This window comes from Symphalangus syndactylus, chromosome 13 (genome assembly GCF_028878055.3).
Source record: "Symphalangus syndactylus isolate Jambi chromosome 13, NHGRI_mSymSyn1-v2.1_pri, whole genome shotgun sequence".
NCBI classification, from domain to species: Eukaryota; Metazoa; Chordata; class Mammalia; order Primates; family Hylobatidae; genus Symphalangus; species Symphalangus syndactylus.
The window spans coordinates 71751065-71767783 of NC_072435.2; the positions used below are offsets into that span (position 1 = coordinate 71751065).

Consider the following 16719-nt stretch of genomic DNA (forward strand, 5'->3'; position numbering starts at 1 on the left):
GATCTTGAAGAATATATAGACAAAAGAGCAAGGAGTAGGAGGCAGAAATCATTCTTAATAGAAGGGACATCATGCACAGACAAGGTGAATAATTAGCATGGCTATATTTGGGAAAGATAAAGTAAATCATGTTGGCTGGAATGAAGGAAATACATTTCCACAACTGATTATAGCAGCTAAACAAATTTTAAGCCAGTTCTTAGGCCATATAATGGGAAGATATGCAAATTTCAGTCCTAGTTACACTACTAAAATTTTAGGTCTGCCAACTAATTTTGTGAGCAGTATGGTCTCTGAAACATTACCAATTCAGTGGCAATATATACTTACTGGAAGTTGTCACCACTGTGGAGATTGTTAGCACGTAGTAAGCCATAGAAAGTCACATGTGTGCTATCTGATGAAACGCTCAGGTCATGTTCCTTTCCTTCTCTGATCATTGTACGTTTAAGAAGACTAGAACATTTCAAAGCCAATTCCAAAGCATCCATCCAGCACCTTCCTAAAAGAACACAGATTCATAAGCAGTATAATTTTTAAAATTATGAAACTAGCATGCATCTTAACTTACCCTGTTACCACTATTTCTTTGAGAAACATGCACTGGAAAAGTTAATCTGAACATAACTTCTTGCTAGAATTTCTTAATGAAATCTTTCAGTTTTTCAAATGCTTTTCACATACTAAGCAGCTAGAAACCACTGATAAATGAATAGTATACAGCATGCGTTACAAAGTATACCCAATCTAAAATAAGCATATTTTATTTTTCAAATCTTAGAACATTAACATGCAGTATAATTTGAAGGTATCAAGCAAGGTACATAAAATATACTTGAGGATTTATGATTCTACTATAAACAAATTATCTGAAGTAACTGTTTTTGTTAATAGGAGGTCTATCCTCAAGATTAAGATCCATTCTACTTGTATGTAAGAAACTTTTTAAGTCAGGAAAATGCCTATATAATGCTACCACTAACTGCCATATTAGTTAAGAGAAACATTAATAGTTTTATTTTTTAAATAAAAATTTAAAAGTGAATTAGCAGAAAACTTTTCATTTATATTTGTTTAGGGCTCTTAATTTTCATATATATCACTTCAAGATTTGCTGGGAATATCAGCCAAGTAAAGCATTTTCATATTGAAAGCTCATACCTATATTTTAATTTAAAAAAATCATCGACCGGGCACGGTGGCTCATGCTTGTAATCCCAGCACTTTGGGAAGCCAAGGCGGGCGGATCACAAGGTCAGGATATCGAGACCATCCTGGCTAACACAGTGAAACCCCATCTCTACTGAAAATACAAAAAAATTAGCCAGGCGTGGTGGCAGGTGCCTGTAGTCCCAGGCTGAGGCAGGAGAATGGCGTGAACCCAGGAGGTGGAGCTTGCAGTGAGCCGAGATTGCACCACTGCACTCCAGCCTGGGCAACAGAGCGAGACTCCATCTCAAAAAAAAATCATCTGAGGCCAGGTGTGGTGGCTCACGCTTGTAATCCCAGCACTTTTGGAGGCCGAGGCAAGCGAATCATGAGGTCAAGAGTGTGAGACCAGCCTGGGCAACATGGTGAAACCCCATCTCTACTACAAAAATTAGCTGGGCATGGTTGCGTGTGCCTGTAATCTCAGCTACTCGGGAGGCTGAGGCAGGAGAATTGCTTGTACCAGGGAGTCGGAGGTTGCAGTGAGCCGAGATCGTGCCACTGCACTCCAGCCTGGCAACAGAGTGAGACTCCATTTCAAAAAAACAAAAACAAAACAAAATCAGATAAAAGTAAACTTTGGAAGGTTACAAGATTCCCTATACCAACCTTGTCTAAACTACGAAACATGAGAGCATGAAAGTGAGGACAAAATCCGTTATTAAGATTTTAAAGTTACCTTGATATCATTTAAGTTTTTCTCTCCCCATATTTGCTTCATGAATTAAGTGTTAAAGGAAGAATAAAAAAGGTTGTACTCGAATGTCTTATGTAAAAAAAAAAAAAAAAAACCAAAACAATATATATGTCTCATAAATGGTAACATTTAGTAGTAAAATATAAAAAGTATTAAATGTATCTTTAAGAGTACCATAAAGACCACTAACAAATAAAAAGGTGTTAATATGTCCATGGAGGATGAAGAAGAAAACTCTGAACTGCTAACTCATCAGTAAATCATACAATGCTTCCTTTCTATCAGATTTTTGTCTATTATGTTACTCATATATTTAGCATTCAAAACAATTTATGATTACCATGCTTCTGCTGCAAATGCCATACTAAAAATATATTTCCCCAGAATAATACAAAGTGGCATTAAAAAAACTCTTAAAAATGAAGACCAAAATCCAATCCATCAAAAACTATACTTGCCATCTGACTCTGAAGTAGCTCGGATGATCAAATAACTGCTAGGTAAGGGTTGAGTAATGGATCCAACCGCTTCACCTTTTGGACCCTTAGTAACAAAATAAATGGTATAGAGTAAGTATTATGAGATCTCAGCTTTATACTATCCAATATTATCTGTAATAATCTAAATCAGGTATGGATTATAATCTAAAAGCAAACAAGCTTAAATTTCACCGTTCTTGAGAATGCAAACGTTAAGTATTAAGAAAAAGTTTCTAACAAATATATCTCCTTAGCAGAAAACTGAACAAATGAATTATCACTTAAATATTATCTCTACATATTGCTTACATACTAAAGAGAACCTAAAGTTTACCATATTAAACCAAATTTTAACTTAACAATGTCCATCCCATGGATACAACTAATGAGATAAAAAATATTAAATTTCTAGAAGGCTAAAGAAAGCATGTGGAAATAGAATTATAATTCAAAAAAAAGAGAAATGAATTTTAACTGGGTCTAGGAAAAATAAATCTCCACTTTATAACCAATGACACATGCCTGTTTTTAAACACCAACTATATAAGCTGATTTTATTTTTCCAGAAACATGAAAAAGAAATTCTGTTGTTGTTGTTGGCTAGGGTTGTTTTAGAAGTATATAATACCAACACTAATTAGTATCACCAATGCTAAACTTAGGTAGACACGAATCTGGAAAGGAAACTAAGTATTGAATTTAAAGTATAATTTTGATACAAAAGCTTAATTTTTAAGTTGTTTTCAAAGGTTCTTTAAAGTTATCAGGTCAAAAAACAAAATAAATTTCCAAAAAGCATAAAACATTAGAAAGTAAAGATGTAGTTTCAAAATGAAAACAGAAAAAAAATGAATATGGCTTTAACAAATACCGTAATATTCTGCATTTTCAAATAGCTTTACAATTTATGGGCCAGTTCCTAAAACCAGTATATAGTGGGACATGGAATCAGACTGCCTGGGTTCCAATCATGGCTCCGTGCTAGAAAAACAGGGTTCAATCTCTTTATGTGTACAATGGGAAGAAACTGTATCCTCCTTATAGGTATAAGAATAAATGATTTCATGGAAAATACTCAAGTACCTGACACAAAGAACTCATAGCTGCTACTATTTCTTAATCACAAACACTGGCTTCTAAAATATTTAAACAATATCCTAAGTAGGTTTTGCTTGTGGGAAGTATTTATATAATTACACAGATTTCTCTCTTCTTCCAATATTAAGAATTAAATATTATAAATTTGACATTAAAATCATTAATGGCTTAAAAATTTATTTTAATGCTTGCAATTCCTAAGAGTAGTAGAATACTATATATATATACACGTATATGTGTGTATATATAGTATTTTTGTATATGTGTATATATGGTATTTATATACATATGTTTATATATATATTTTTTGTTTAAAAAGGTTTTGAAAGTCATTTTCTCCACTTGAGAATCACTTAATATATAAATGTCAGAGGTTCAGGGGGTTAAATTCTTTCCCCTGCAAGAAGCACCTAACCTCAGAATGGAACTAACTTGGTAATCCCAAATTTATTCTCGCTGTGACTCCAGACTACTGAAATAAAGATTAAAAAGTCCAAATCTTTTCCTAGGTGTATGTGTATTACGTTATTAAGCAATACCCTCCCCGCCCAAGAAAAAAGGATTAAGCTACTTTTAGTTAACCGTAATCTCAATTAGGTGGTTTTCCCTAAAGGAGAAATTCTAACTTCTTTATTCTATGATAACTGGCCTTCTTAGAAACTAAAGCAATGATCATTTTGTAAAAACTTAAACTAGGCTAGGCATGGTGGCTCACATTTGTAATCCCAGCACTTTGGGAGGCTGAGACAGGAGGGCCCAGGAATTCAAGACCAGCCTGGGCAACACAGAAAGACCCCATCTCTACAAAAAATGTTTTAAAAAATTAGCTGAGCATGGTGGTACATGCCTGTGGTCCTAGCTACCTGGGGGGCTGCGGTGGCAGAACTGCTTAAGCACAGGAGGTTGAGGCTGCAGTGAGCAATGATCATGCCACTGCAGTCCAACCTAGGTGACAGTAAAACCTTGCCTAAAAAACACACATACATACACAAAACCACTTAAACTTGATTCATTTATTCAGTTAGTATAATGCTTTTTTTGTTTGTTTTTTTTGAGACAGGGTCTTGCTCTGTTGCCCAGGCTGAAGTGCAGTGGCATGCTCATGGCTCACTGAAGCCTCCTCGACCTCCCAAGCTTAAGTGATCCTCCCACTGCAGACTCCTGAATAGCTGGGACTACAGGTACATGCCACCATACTCGGCTAATTTTTGTATTTTTTGTAGAGACGGGGTTTCGCTATGTTGCCCAGGCTGGTCTCAAACTCCTGAGCTCAAGCGATCCAACTGCCCTGGCCTACCAAAGTGCTGGGATTACAGGAATGAGCCACTGCACTCAGCCACAGTAATGCTTTTCAGTTATAAAAAACATTAATGCTTCATCTTTAAAGAAACCTGCCTCTTTCTCAAGAGTAAGTAATTAAAAAGAAAATTTTTTTTTGAGTAAGTAAGATTGCTTCTGCTTATAGGCTTCCCATCACACCTTTACATCACTACAGGAAAGACCACAAAAATAAATGGCAGTTTCTGTTCCAGGGAATCCTACTTACCATTCTGACAAAGAGAAAAATAACAGGGGGGTGGGGGAGGGGGGGCAGGTGGGTGGGAAAAAAAAACCAACAACAATAAATATAATACAATGTTACAAAGCCGAGTTAGTAATTACAAACGGAAAAAAACATAGTACAAATTGAATCCCCAAGGGCAAAAGAGATAAAAAGATGCAATATAAAAAGACCTCAAAGGTAAAGCTTTTTGGTGCACATTTTGTTGTGGGTAGAGGCAGAATGGGAAATAATGCACTGGAAAGCGGAACAGATTTACAAGTCCTGGCAGAGGACTAAACTCATTTGATTGATGTGTCTCAGTTCTATTCATGGATTATCATCTTTACCTTTCACCTATATAACAAGGGCTTACATACCTTCACTGCCCAAATAGATTGCTCCAAAGGATGGAAAAGTTTGAAACAAAAGCCATCCTTTTTTGATGGACGTTCAATGATTTCACAGGCATTCAGAAGAACTGTTCCTACCCACTGACCATTTTTTTGGGTTTTATAGATCAGTAGCACCCCAGGTTTCAACACACACCATAACTTGGTCCAGCTCTTTAGAGTACCACGAATCTACAGAAAGATAAATTTATTTTAAAAAGGAAGATCTGTTCTCCAAGGTCCAAACTAAATAACTGCAAATAAGATGTTTTAATCTAAAATTTCCATAACATGTACACTTTAAATATTTTATTTAAAAGCTACTACATGGCAAGCACAGCAAACAAGACATGACAATGACATGGCTCTTGTTTCTAAGAAACTTAAATTTTAGTGGGAGACAGGCCAACAGTTTCAAAGTAGTGCAATAAGTAGGATAATTTTCCTAATCTCCCTGACCAGGTCACGGGCCATTAAAATATACTTTCCTAGTATTGATATTCTTCTTTTTGTAACATTGATCACGGCTGTAATCTTATTTGTGTGTATATGATGATTCTGCTTAAAACAATTTTTCCCCTTCACCACATCAACAGTGCTGAAAACACTGCTGGCACACACTAGGCATTCCCTAAGTATTTGGTGAGTGGTAGGAAGAGAAAATAACTTCCTCCTAGCCCCTAAAATTACCTTATTCAAATTACTTTGTTCCTAGTAATTACATAAAGTATGCCATTTAAATTTATTGGAGGATATTTTAAAATCAAGTTACATGAATCCCTATACTTTCATAAAATGTTCTTCATCCTAGGGTTTAATGTTATGTCAATAGTAAGTCTAAAACTACTTTTTCTATAAATTTCTATTTCCATCATCTACTAAAACTGTGTCTATGCAATTCAGTGAATTCAAAATAGTGAAAGGATGTTAATATTTAGATCAAAAATAAGAATTATACTTTTATTTACTGTAAAACATCTGTTATTTCAATGTGCCTACATGAAGTACGAAATAATACGGGATTCCCTAATCCCTCAAATAGGCATATCACAGTAACTCTCAACAAGAAACATTTAGAAAGAAGGAGTCTGGAGCCAGGCATGAAGAAAAGAGAAAATCTAAGATGTGTACATGTAAAAGAATGGTAAGACAAGAGAGGCGAAAGGAAGATAGGTACCCTGAAATAACATTTTGGATCATGGAGATTCAACAGAACACGGAGGACAAATTATTAGAAGGAAGGGAAGGCATAGAAAGTCAGCCAGGCAATGTGTTGGGGACTTAACAGAGGGCAGCTTTAACTCTGAAAAACCTAAGTGAGATCTTGAGCTAATGCACTTCTAAGTAGAGTCAAAACAAGTTGGAAGGTGTTATTAGCACAAGATCAAAAACCCTAGAATTAGTTAACTGAATTGTCAGGGAAACTATCACTAGACTCTCATTTTAGTGAGGGGAGTCCTATGACAGATTTCATAAGGATTATGAGGGCAGAGGCTTTAGTAAGTCTTGGCAAAAGTGGAAAGCTTTCAGGGTTGGGGTGATTCTCAGGTACAAGCCAAGTACTAAAATTTTCTGTGAGTCAGAGTCCTACGAGATCACTCTTAAACTTAGGATTCCTACAGCTGTCTTTCAAATAAGAATGAGAAAGAGGATAGAGTAAACAGGATGAAAGAAAAGGAAATAAAAATAACCAGAGGCCAAAAGAATAGGGTCTGGAAACAGCAATGTGTACTTGTCTGATAATTAATAATTTTCATTTTTTAAAAATGTATTATGTATCCAACTGATTATTTTAAAATAGCTTTTATATTAAGTTTGTCTCATCTTTTCAATGATATACCAAGTATACGGTAATATTTAATAATTGGAATAGCAATCAACGTATTTTTTACAGCATATTGTATTAGACAACATATCACACAAACCAAAAAGCTTTTTTAAAAGAACTGCTATACTGTATGTAATTGATGCTATTGTTAAGAGAGACATTAAGATTCCTTCTCTTCATTAAGATGGGAACACAGAACCTCCGGGAATACAATAATAGTTTCTTTGCCAGTGAAAAACAATCATTTTAGGAGTTGTTTTTGTCTTGTAGGCTTTAGGTATACTCCAGGCTTTTCCATTCCAGTAGGTAAACATCCAGCAATCTGAATTCATGATTCAAAACACACTGACCTTTAACCAGTCAGCCATAACAATAACAGAAGGATCTGTGATTGTACTGAGCAGCTCCTTTGTGGCTCTTTTCTTTTCTTCTCGGTAATTTTTCTTTTGTACCTGTTTTATAGAAATAATAGAAAAGCTAAAAACAACAGAAATGAGCAATTTATTTTAAGTTCAGGGGTACAAATGCAGGTTTGTTATATAGGTAAACCTGTGTCATGGGGGTTTGTTGTATATATTTTATCACTCAGGTATTAAGCCTAGTACCCATTAGTTACTTTTCCTGATCCTCTCCCTCCTCCCACCCTCACCCTCTGAAAGGCTCCAGGGTGTGTTGTTTCCCTCTGTGTGTCCATGTGTTCTCATCATTTTGCTTCCACTTCTAAGTGAGAACATGCAGTATTGGTTTCTGAGTTAGTATGCTAAGGATAATGCCCTCCAGCTCCATCCATGTCTCTGTAAAAGACATGTTGTCATTCTTTATTATGGCTACATAGTATTCCATGGTGTACCACGTTTTCTTTATCCAGTCTCTCACTGATGGGCATTTAGGCTGATTCCATGTCTTTGCTATTGTGAACAGTGCTGCAATGAACATACACATGCATGTGTCTTTATAACAGAATGATTACATTCCCTAGCGTATATACCCAGTAATGGGATTGCTAGGTCGAATGGTAGTTCTGTCCTTAGGTCTTCATGGAATCACCACACTGTCTTTTATCCTAATCTAGTATTCTAAAGAGGTTTAGAATTTCATACTATAATGGTGGGAGTATAAAAGTCTAAACCAGTTTAGAATTCCAGAATCTTTTTATTTTTTTTAATTTTTTTTTTTAGAATTCCAGAATCTTACAATAAAAATACTATATATTTTTTTTGAGCAGGAGTTAGTCTTAGACACGAAGGTTAGAATCTAGTTTTTCTGATCACTAGTCCAGTTCTACATATCTTTTAAATAATTTTACCTTTTTTTTTTTTTTTTTTTGAGATAGTTTCACTCTGTAACCCAGGCTGGAGTGCAGTGGCGGAATCTCAGCTCACTACAACCTCCACCTCCTGGGTTAAAGCAATTCTTGTGCCTCAGCCTCCCAAGCAGCTGGGATTACAGGCATATGCCACCATGCCCGGCTAAGTTTTGTATTTTTTGTAGAGATGGGGTTTCACTATGTTGGCCAGAATGGTCTTGAATTCCTGGCCTCAAGTGATCCACCCGCCTCTCAAAGTGCTGGGATTACAGGCGTGACCACACCTGGCCAATTTTACCTCTTTTTAATTACACAATGCATTAACACAGCCTCACAATAAAAATTTCAAATATAAAGCTAGAAGCCATTTTTATTATACCCCCATCCTATTCCAATCCTCTGAATTGATGACTGTTAACCTTCTGGAAAACACTGTCTTTTCAGACCTTTTCTAAGTAACAACCTATAGAAACATGTAGATTTTGTGTTTAGCATGCAAAAAGTTCCCCCAATAAACATTTTTTGAAGAGTATTCATGTCTGTATCATTCTCATTATTTTAAATGTTACATAGGATTCCTACTGCAAATTAAAATAATAAGAGCACTAACACTGAGGGCATTCTGTGAATCAGCCAAAGTTCTAAGCACTTTACTTGCATTATCATTACCTCATTTAATCCTCACAACAACCTTGTGAAGTAGAAGTATTATTATCCTTATTTTACAGACAAGAAAACTGAGGCAGAGAGAGTAACCTGCTCAGAATCACACATTTAATAAATTGTAGAGTCAGGATTCAAACAGGGGCAGATTAGCTCCCAAAGCTATTCTTTTAACCACTGGCCCATACTGCTTCTATAATATTTATTAATATATTCTCTTACTGATAGAAACCTTCTCTGTTACCAATTTTTTCAGATAACAAAGAATGCCACAACTGTTTGCAACCGGAAGTTTTGCTCTCTTTCCCAATAATAATACGTAAGTTATAAATAATTAAGAAACCATAACTATAAAATTAAGTTATCCAAAATATCAAAGTTTCACTTTCATGAGTTAATTCTGATAATTTGGGGAATCAGCAGTGGACTAATGAGGTCTTATTGTTGCTTTGTTATAATTTGGATGGGAGAAAAGTGATGATAACCTATTAGTGACTACGTTTTTAAAAACTAACAAAATCTTCCACCAGAAAAGTTGCATTTAATGATAAACAGACTAGACATAATACAATTTTAATAATTCTATACCCCCAAAACTTTAGATTTTGGTCTTTATTAATCTATCTGATTTAATATGGGATGCAAATACAAATATATATAGGACCAGGCATGGAACACAAATGGTAAAATAGACTAGTCAAGAACCAGAGCCAGTTGAAAAGCATGTGTTTCTTAAGCTCCAGATTCTATGGCCACTCAGGAAGGTAAGCCCAGTGCTACATATTTCTCAGAGAAATTGGAAATCTGGACTTTTAATCAACTGTTGGGTCAAAATTTTAAAACATTATGCAGGTCAAGTTCAGGCCATGACCCAGGAGTTAGCAATCTCTAATTTCAATGGGTGCCAGAGTTCCCATTAGGAATTCCACAACATAGTGATGATATACCTAGTTTGGATACAGCTGTGTAGAGATAATAAGTCCTCAGCCTCTGCAGTTGCCATTTGAGGCCTGAAGCAGTCTGCTCTGTGACAGTCATCAATCAGTCATATCAGTTGACCACAGTGTACCATACAAATATTAACATTTTCTATGTGTGCCTGCCTGTCTGTACCACTGGATGTTTTTTCTTTCTTTAGGAACACATATATGTATTTATCTTATTAGTCTACTTCCAAACACACATGCAAAGCACAATGTAAATTACCTTTCAGAAATAACTGGAAACTAACCTTAAGAGATTCTTTTTTTGTGAGTTTGCTTGAAGTTGAACTGTCCTTCTCTGAGCCATTATAAAGTTTAGATTCAGACTGAAATCATACAGAAACAGAAGAGAAATAATTAAATCCTTCAGGTTTTCTACACGTCGCATAAAAATTAATGTTAAAACTATGTGACATTTTTCTCATTTATTGCTATGATTTAAGCAAATGTCAATTTTCAAATAGAATTTTTCCCTGTCTTTAAAAATGAATCCATGTTAAATCCATAAATATAAAAAGTTAAAACTAATCAGTATACAAACCTACAATGTGAAGTTAAATAAGATCATCTGTACATTTTACATCCTGCTTTTTTAAGAGTATTTCTAAGAACATATATAATTATTTAGTTATTCTTAGGACAAAAGTAGCCAAAGCAATGTTATCCTTTAACAGTTGAAATATTCTAAAAACAAACAAACAAAAAGACACAAATTCTAACAAGCTGATGCACATATTGCCCCACTTCTACTCCTCCTTCAATAGGAAGAAATATAAACACCTTTAGAAACTAGTATTAAGCCATTCTATCTAATCTGTACAGCGTGTAAACACCAATATTTCTAGGATCTACTACTTCCTACCTATCGAGTGAGTAGGATTTCCTCACTAAATTATTCATGTCTTAAATTTCTTTCCAGACTTTGTTTATACTTCACATTTTTATTTAATCTTCACAAGAATCTTGAAAAAGAGGCACAACAGATTGTTTTATCTCCATTTTACAAATCATGAAAGGGAGGCTCAGGAAGGTTGATTTTCCAAACTAACAATCATTAACAGTGCGGAGATCAGAACTCAGGTTTCCTAATGCAATGCTTGTTTAAAGAGACCACATAGGTTTACCAGAGTAGAAAAGCACAAAAGTTAAAAGCTCTATTTATTTTGGAAAAACAAAATTAAACATACTCCTTCAATGTCCAGAAGTTTTATTTTTAACTATTGTTAGACATAGGAGAAGGCACTAAAGTTCTTAGCAGTACTCCTAAGCAGTGCCAAGAAAGTATACAGAACTTGATCCAAATGGTGGCTTTCAAATGTTGAGCGGCCAGATGTGCATACTATCACTAGATATCATCGAGGATACACACCTTTGTATACAACTCCCTCAATTTTGAGATTAATAAGAACAGATAACACATTTATTTGTCAATGATACCCAGTGTGTATCACCCGAAGAAAAGAAATAACTTAGTAAATATCTAATGAATTAATAAAATGAAAATAAAATAGGTACTTGCAGCTCATTTCTCTCATCTCTCCTAAAAACACTTCTGCTACTTGGTATGAAAGATGGGCTATTAAGGTGATGGTATTAACTGGCTGAACCAGAAGGGAAATGCAAACAATACTCAATGTAGAAATCAATCTAGTTAAACTTTTGGGAAAGTTACTCCTTTAAGAACTGGAGTTGAAACATCACATTAATTACTCCAATGATGATGGCATATATTGTGATACCAGAACAATTTCATAACATTCCTCAAGCCAAACAGGTTTCTGTCTTCTCCTTGGCCCTGGGAACACAAAATGCCATGGCTATTGTCAGAGGAATATGATGGCTTAAAATTATTAGGAGATTCTACTTCCCACAACTTAATAAGACAATGTTTATAGTAGTGTACTTTTTAGAAACTATTAAATAAAAAATACTAATAGTATTAGCTTAAAAGTTAATGAACATTCATGGTTGTTTACTATTTACCAAGTACAGTTAACTCTTGAACAACACAGGTATGAACTGCGTGGGTCCATTTATAGGCAGATTGTTTTTCTACAGAAGTTACACTGAGTGTACCTGCCTTTCTTGCTTCCCCTACCACCTCCTCCGCCTCTTCTGCCTCTGCTACCTGAGACAGCAAGACTAACTCTTCCTTGTCAGTCTACTCAATGTGAAGATAACAAAGACAGACCTTTCTGATGATCCACTTGCACTTAATAAATAGTAAATATATTTTCTCTTATGATTTTTTAAATAGCATATTCTTTCCTCTAGCTTACTTTATTCTAAGAATACAGTATACAATACATACACAAAACATGTGTTAATTGACTATGTTATCAGTAAGGCTTCTGGTCAACAGTACACAATTATAGTAGTTAAGTTTTTAGGGAGTCAAAAGTTATACGCAGATTTTTATATGCACAGGGGAGAGCAGGGTCAGTGCCCTTAACTTTCATGTTGTTCAAGGATCAACTGTATATATTAAATATTTATATACTCAAAGCAAACTTAGGAGATAGTAGTTGTATCCCTCTTTTACTAATGAGGACACTAAAACTAACAGATTATGTATCTTTCCAAAATCACAAAGCTACAAAGTGGATGAGCTGGGGATTTGTACCCTAGTCTAATTCCCAGCTTCATGTTCTTAGTTATTTCACTATATTAATTTCTTATCTTTTAAAACTGTTCATATGGTATCTTAAAGTCAAGATCTATCTTTATGAACAAGGAGAAATCTGTGGCCAGGCGTGGTGACTCATGCTGGTAATCTCAGCACTTCAGGAGGCTAAGGCAGGAGGACTGCTTGAACCCAAGAGTTCAAAACCAGCCTGGGCAACACGGTGAGACACCATCTCTATGAAAAATATAAAAATTAGCTGGGCATAGTGGCGTGTCCCTGTAGTCCCAGCTATTCGGGAGGTTGAGGCAGGAGAATCACCCAAGCCTAGGAGTTTGAAGCTGCAGTGAGTAGTGATTGCACCACTGCACTCCAGCCTAGATGATAAAGTGAGACCTTGTCTTAAAAAAAATCAAATTTGTTTCCCTAACAATTCTATATGATAAGCTCTAGCGTGGTTATTCCTAAAAGATTACTGTACATAGGGGACCGGCAGGCCAGAAGTGTGTCACATGAGCTTGGTAAACTGACCTCAAGGAATCTTTAACTCACATATCTCAAGGAATCTCTGCCATAACGTGCAGTCTAGTTCTGCAATACAAAAAGGAATGATCAAGTTCCACAGTCTTTTCTAAATTACTACCTCGGTTTTCTGAATCAAAACACCTTTCAAATGCCAAAAATGTAAATGATTTTTTTGTTGGGGATATTTTACTAAACTGAGTTTCCCTTCCTTCATAAATTTTATTGACCACTCTCCTAATGATGACCATCAAGATAGGCAGGTTTAACGTATATTACTGCTTGCCTCTTTGTTAAATGGCATTAGAATGCTTAGCATGTTTTATATTTTTACTTCTTTCCTTCTCTTTTTCTTCTTTCTTTTCCCCTTTAACTGCTGTCCCCTTATAGGCTCTGTGACTTGGAGAAGTTAATTTAATCTGTCAGTCTTAGTTTCTTCATCTGTAAAATGAAGATACTACTACTAATTTATAGGGTTGCTTTGAGGGTTAAATGATACTTAAAGTGTTTAACTTAATACTTGGTAATATATTGTTTCAGGTTTATGACTATATCTCAGATTGCGGGTGCTATCAAAAATCTGACCTTTAGAGATTTAAATAATGGGGCATTTATTTATGAAAATACTTTGCAATTTGCTTTGAAAATTACAAAATGCTACAGATACAAGGAACAACAAGGATAATGATAAGTTACTGTGATCACATCAGACATTTTGGTTTAGAAAGGTTTGTTAACTAACCAGGTAAATGTATATTTTAAAGCAAATAATAGATGATTTAGCAAACCTACAAGGCAAATAGTTAAATGGTTGAAAAATCAACTTAAAGAGATGTGAGCTCAAAAACTCCTTATCCTTTTAACAGAATTCCTTTTATCCCGCTAGACACATTAGTTATGTTGTAATTCCTTTTGTTGAGATGGATAATTAAAAATTCATTTTAAAATGCTACTTTGGGATAATCTGATTAACCGACATTTCCAATTCACTCATTCATACAATGAAAAAGCCTAGGAAAAGGTGCATGAGAAAGAGGACCTGCCTTATTTTATTTTTTGAGACAGGTCTCACTCTGTCACCCAGTCTGGAGTGCAGTGGTGTGATCATAGCTCACTGCAGCCTCCAACTCCTGGGCTCAAGTGATCCTCCCACCTTAGCTTCCCAAGTAGCTGGGACCACAGGAACATGCCACCACGTCTGGCTAATTTTTTGATTTGTAGAGTCAAGGTCTCGCTAGGTTGCCCAGGCTGGTCTCGAACTCCTGGGCTCACGCAATCCTCCCACCTCAGCCTCCCAAAATGCCGGGATTACAGGCATAAGCCACTGTGCCGAGCTCCTTTATTTTTAAATAATGTCTTGGGGATGAGGCAGGTGTAATTCATTGTGTTAATCAGGCTCAATTATGAATTTTAAGGAATAACATTTAACCTAAAATCCTGTGACCAAAATGAGAGTATTCATATTTTTTGCATCAAGTTGGGAAAAGTTAAAATTGTTTGATGTTCTCAGTTACACAACTCAATCATGAAAGGAATAATAAATCTTGTTTTCCAAAATTACTCAGATAAGAATAAAAATCTTCAGAATTCCACAAGTATGAGGTTTAATGATAAATGTATAAATTTTATGACTGTTCTGAAAAACAAGAGAGTTGGTTGCATGCTCATATATATACACAAATTTATATATTTGAGACAAGGTCTCACTTTGTCTCTCAGGCCAGAGTGCAGTGGCGCAAACACGGCTCACTTGCAGCGTCAGCCTCCTGGGCTCAAGCATCTCCTGCCTTAGCCCCCCCAGGTAGCTGGGATCACAGGCAGGTGCCACCACACCCAGCTAATTTTTGTATTTTTTGTAGAGACAGGGTCTTGTCATGTCCAGGGTTGTCTTAAACTCCTGAGCTTAAGCAATCTTCCCATCTCAGCCTCCCCAAGTGCTGGGATTATGGGCATGAAACACTGCACCCAGCCGAACGTTAAAATATTTAAAGACAATGTAGCAACTATAGACATCTTAAGCTAACAGAATAAACTAAGATTAAATCTAAATTATGAGAAAATCAGTAAGTTTCAGCTCTTGGAAAATAATATGATGAGCATAATTTTACTTATGTACCAAATAGTTATGTTAAGAACCCCATTCATTCACTCTAATGCTTTATTCATAAGAAAATAAATTCTTAACTATCTACTGTTAACCAGCTACTTTGTCAGGTACTTTCTGCACCACAATCTGGGAGGTAAGCATCTTACCTCCCTTGAACAAAAAAGAAAACTGAAGCCACTGTGAATTCTAGTTTTAAGACTTACTATTTTGAGTCTTGGGGAATTAATTTGTCTGAGCCTCAGTTTGTTCATTCATAAAATGGAGCCAATAATACCTGTCTTCTAGTATTGTTATGAATGTTAAAATGGCCCAAGTAAACTCTCAACAAAAAGTAGTTATTACGTTGGGCATGACGGCAATGTGCCTGCAGTCCCAGCTACTTGGGAGGCTGAGGTGGGAGGACTGATTGAGCCCAGGGGTTCGAATCCAGTTTGGGCAATATAGTGAGGCCCTCATCTCTTAAAAAAAAAAAAAAAAAAAAGTATCTATTAATGGCCGGGCACGGTGGCTCACGCCTGTAATCCCAGCACTCTGGGAGGCCGAGGCAGGCGGATCACAAGGTCAAGAGATCGAGACCATCCTGGCTAACACAGTGAAACCCCGTCACTACTAAAAATACAAAAAAATTAGCCAGCTGTGGTGGCAGGCGCCTGTAGTCCCAGCTACTCGGGAGGCTGAGGCAGGAGAATGGTGTGAACCTAGAAGGCAGAGCTTGCAGTGAGCCGAGATCACACCACTGCACTCCAGCCTGGGTGACAGAGCAAGACTCCGTCTCAAAAAAACAAAAAAAGTAGCTATTAATATCATTGTAACTAGCAGCTAAAAACTTATAGGTAATAGGAGAGTCAAGATTCAAATTGACTTTTCACTTTAAAGCAGTGCTGTCCAGTAGAACGTTCTAAATGACAGACATCCTATATCTGAGCTGTCCAGTGTGGCAGTCACTAGCCATATGTGGTTACCGAGCATTTGAGGTGTGGCTAGTATAATTGAGGAGCTGGATTTCCAATTTTATTTAATTTTAATTAATTTGAAGATCCACGTATGACTAGATGCTACTGTACCCAAAGCATAGTTCTAAAGCTTGTGGGTTCCCCCCTGCCCCATTAAGGCACACAGCTTCATCTAAGGTATGCAAAGTTCCTTTTCAGGCCTCCCCCCTTAAAGGGTACATATAAATGGCAAATAGGTAGCTGTGGTATGTAGGTCTTTGTGTTCAGGTGTTTAGGCTTTTGAGTAGGAATACCATTATACCATGTATTCACCAATTCT

At 36.0% G+C, this 16719-nt stretch overlaps 1 protein-coding gene across 10 annotated transcripts in view; it reads right to left on the reverse strand.

Annotated features, from left to right (window-relative positions):
- The window catches only part of OSBPL8 (oxysterol binding protein like 8), a 221872-nt gene that overhangs the window by 52297 nt on the left and 152856 nt on the right, over window positions 1–16719 (reverse strand). For 7 of the 10 annotated variants that reach the window (XM_055239472.2, XM_055239475.2, XM_063615087.1 and 4 more), the window contains 5 exons: window positions 10444–10521; window positions 7594–7695; window positions 5404–5607; window positions 2365–2449; window positions 331–502 (listed from right to left, as the gene is read on the reverse strand). In XM_055239472.2, the coding sequence (XP_055095447.1) occupies window positions 331–502; window positions 2365–2449; window positions 5404–5607; window positions 7594–7695; window positions 10444–10521 (641 nt within the window). Of the gene's footprint in view, window positions 1–330; window positions 503–2360; window positions 2450–5403; window positions 5608–7593; window positions 7696–10443; window positions 10522–16719 lie in introns of all 10 variants that reach the window. The other 3 variants (XM_055239473.2, XM_055239476.2, XM_055239478.2) reach the window with 1 other exon arrangement.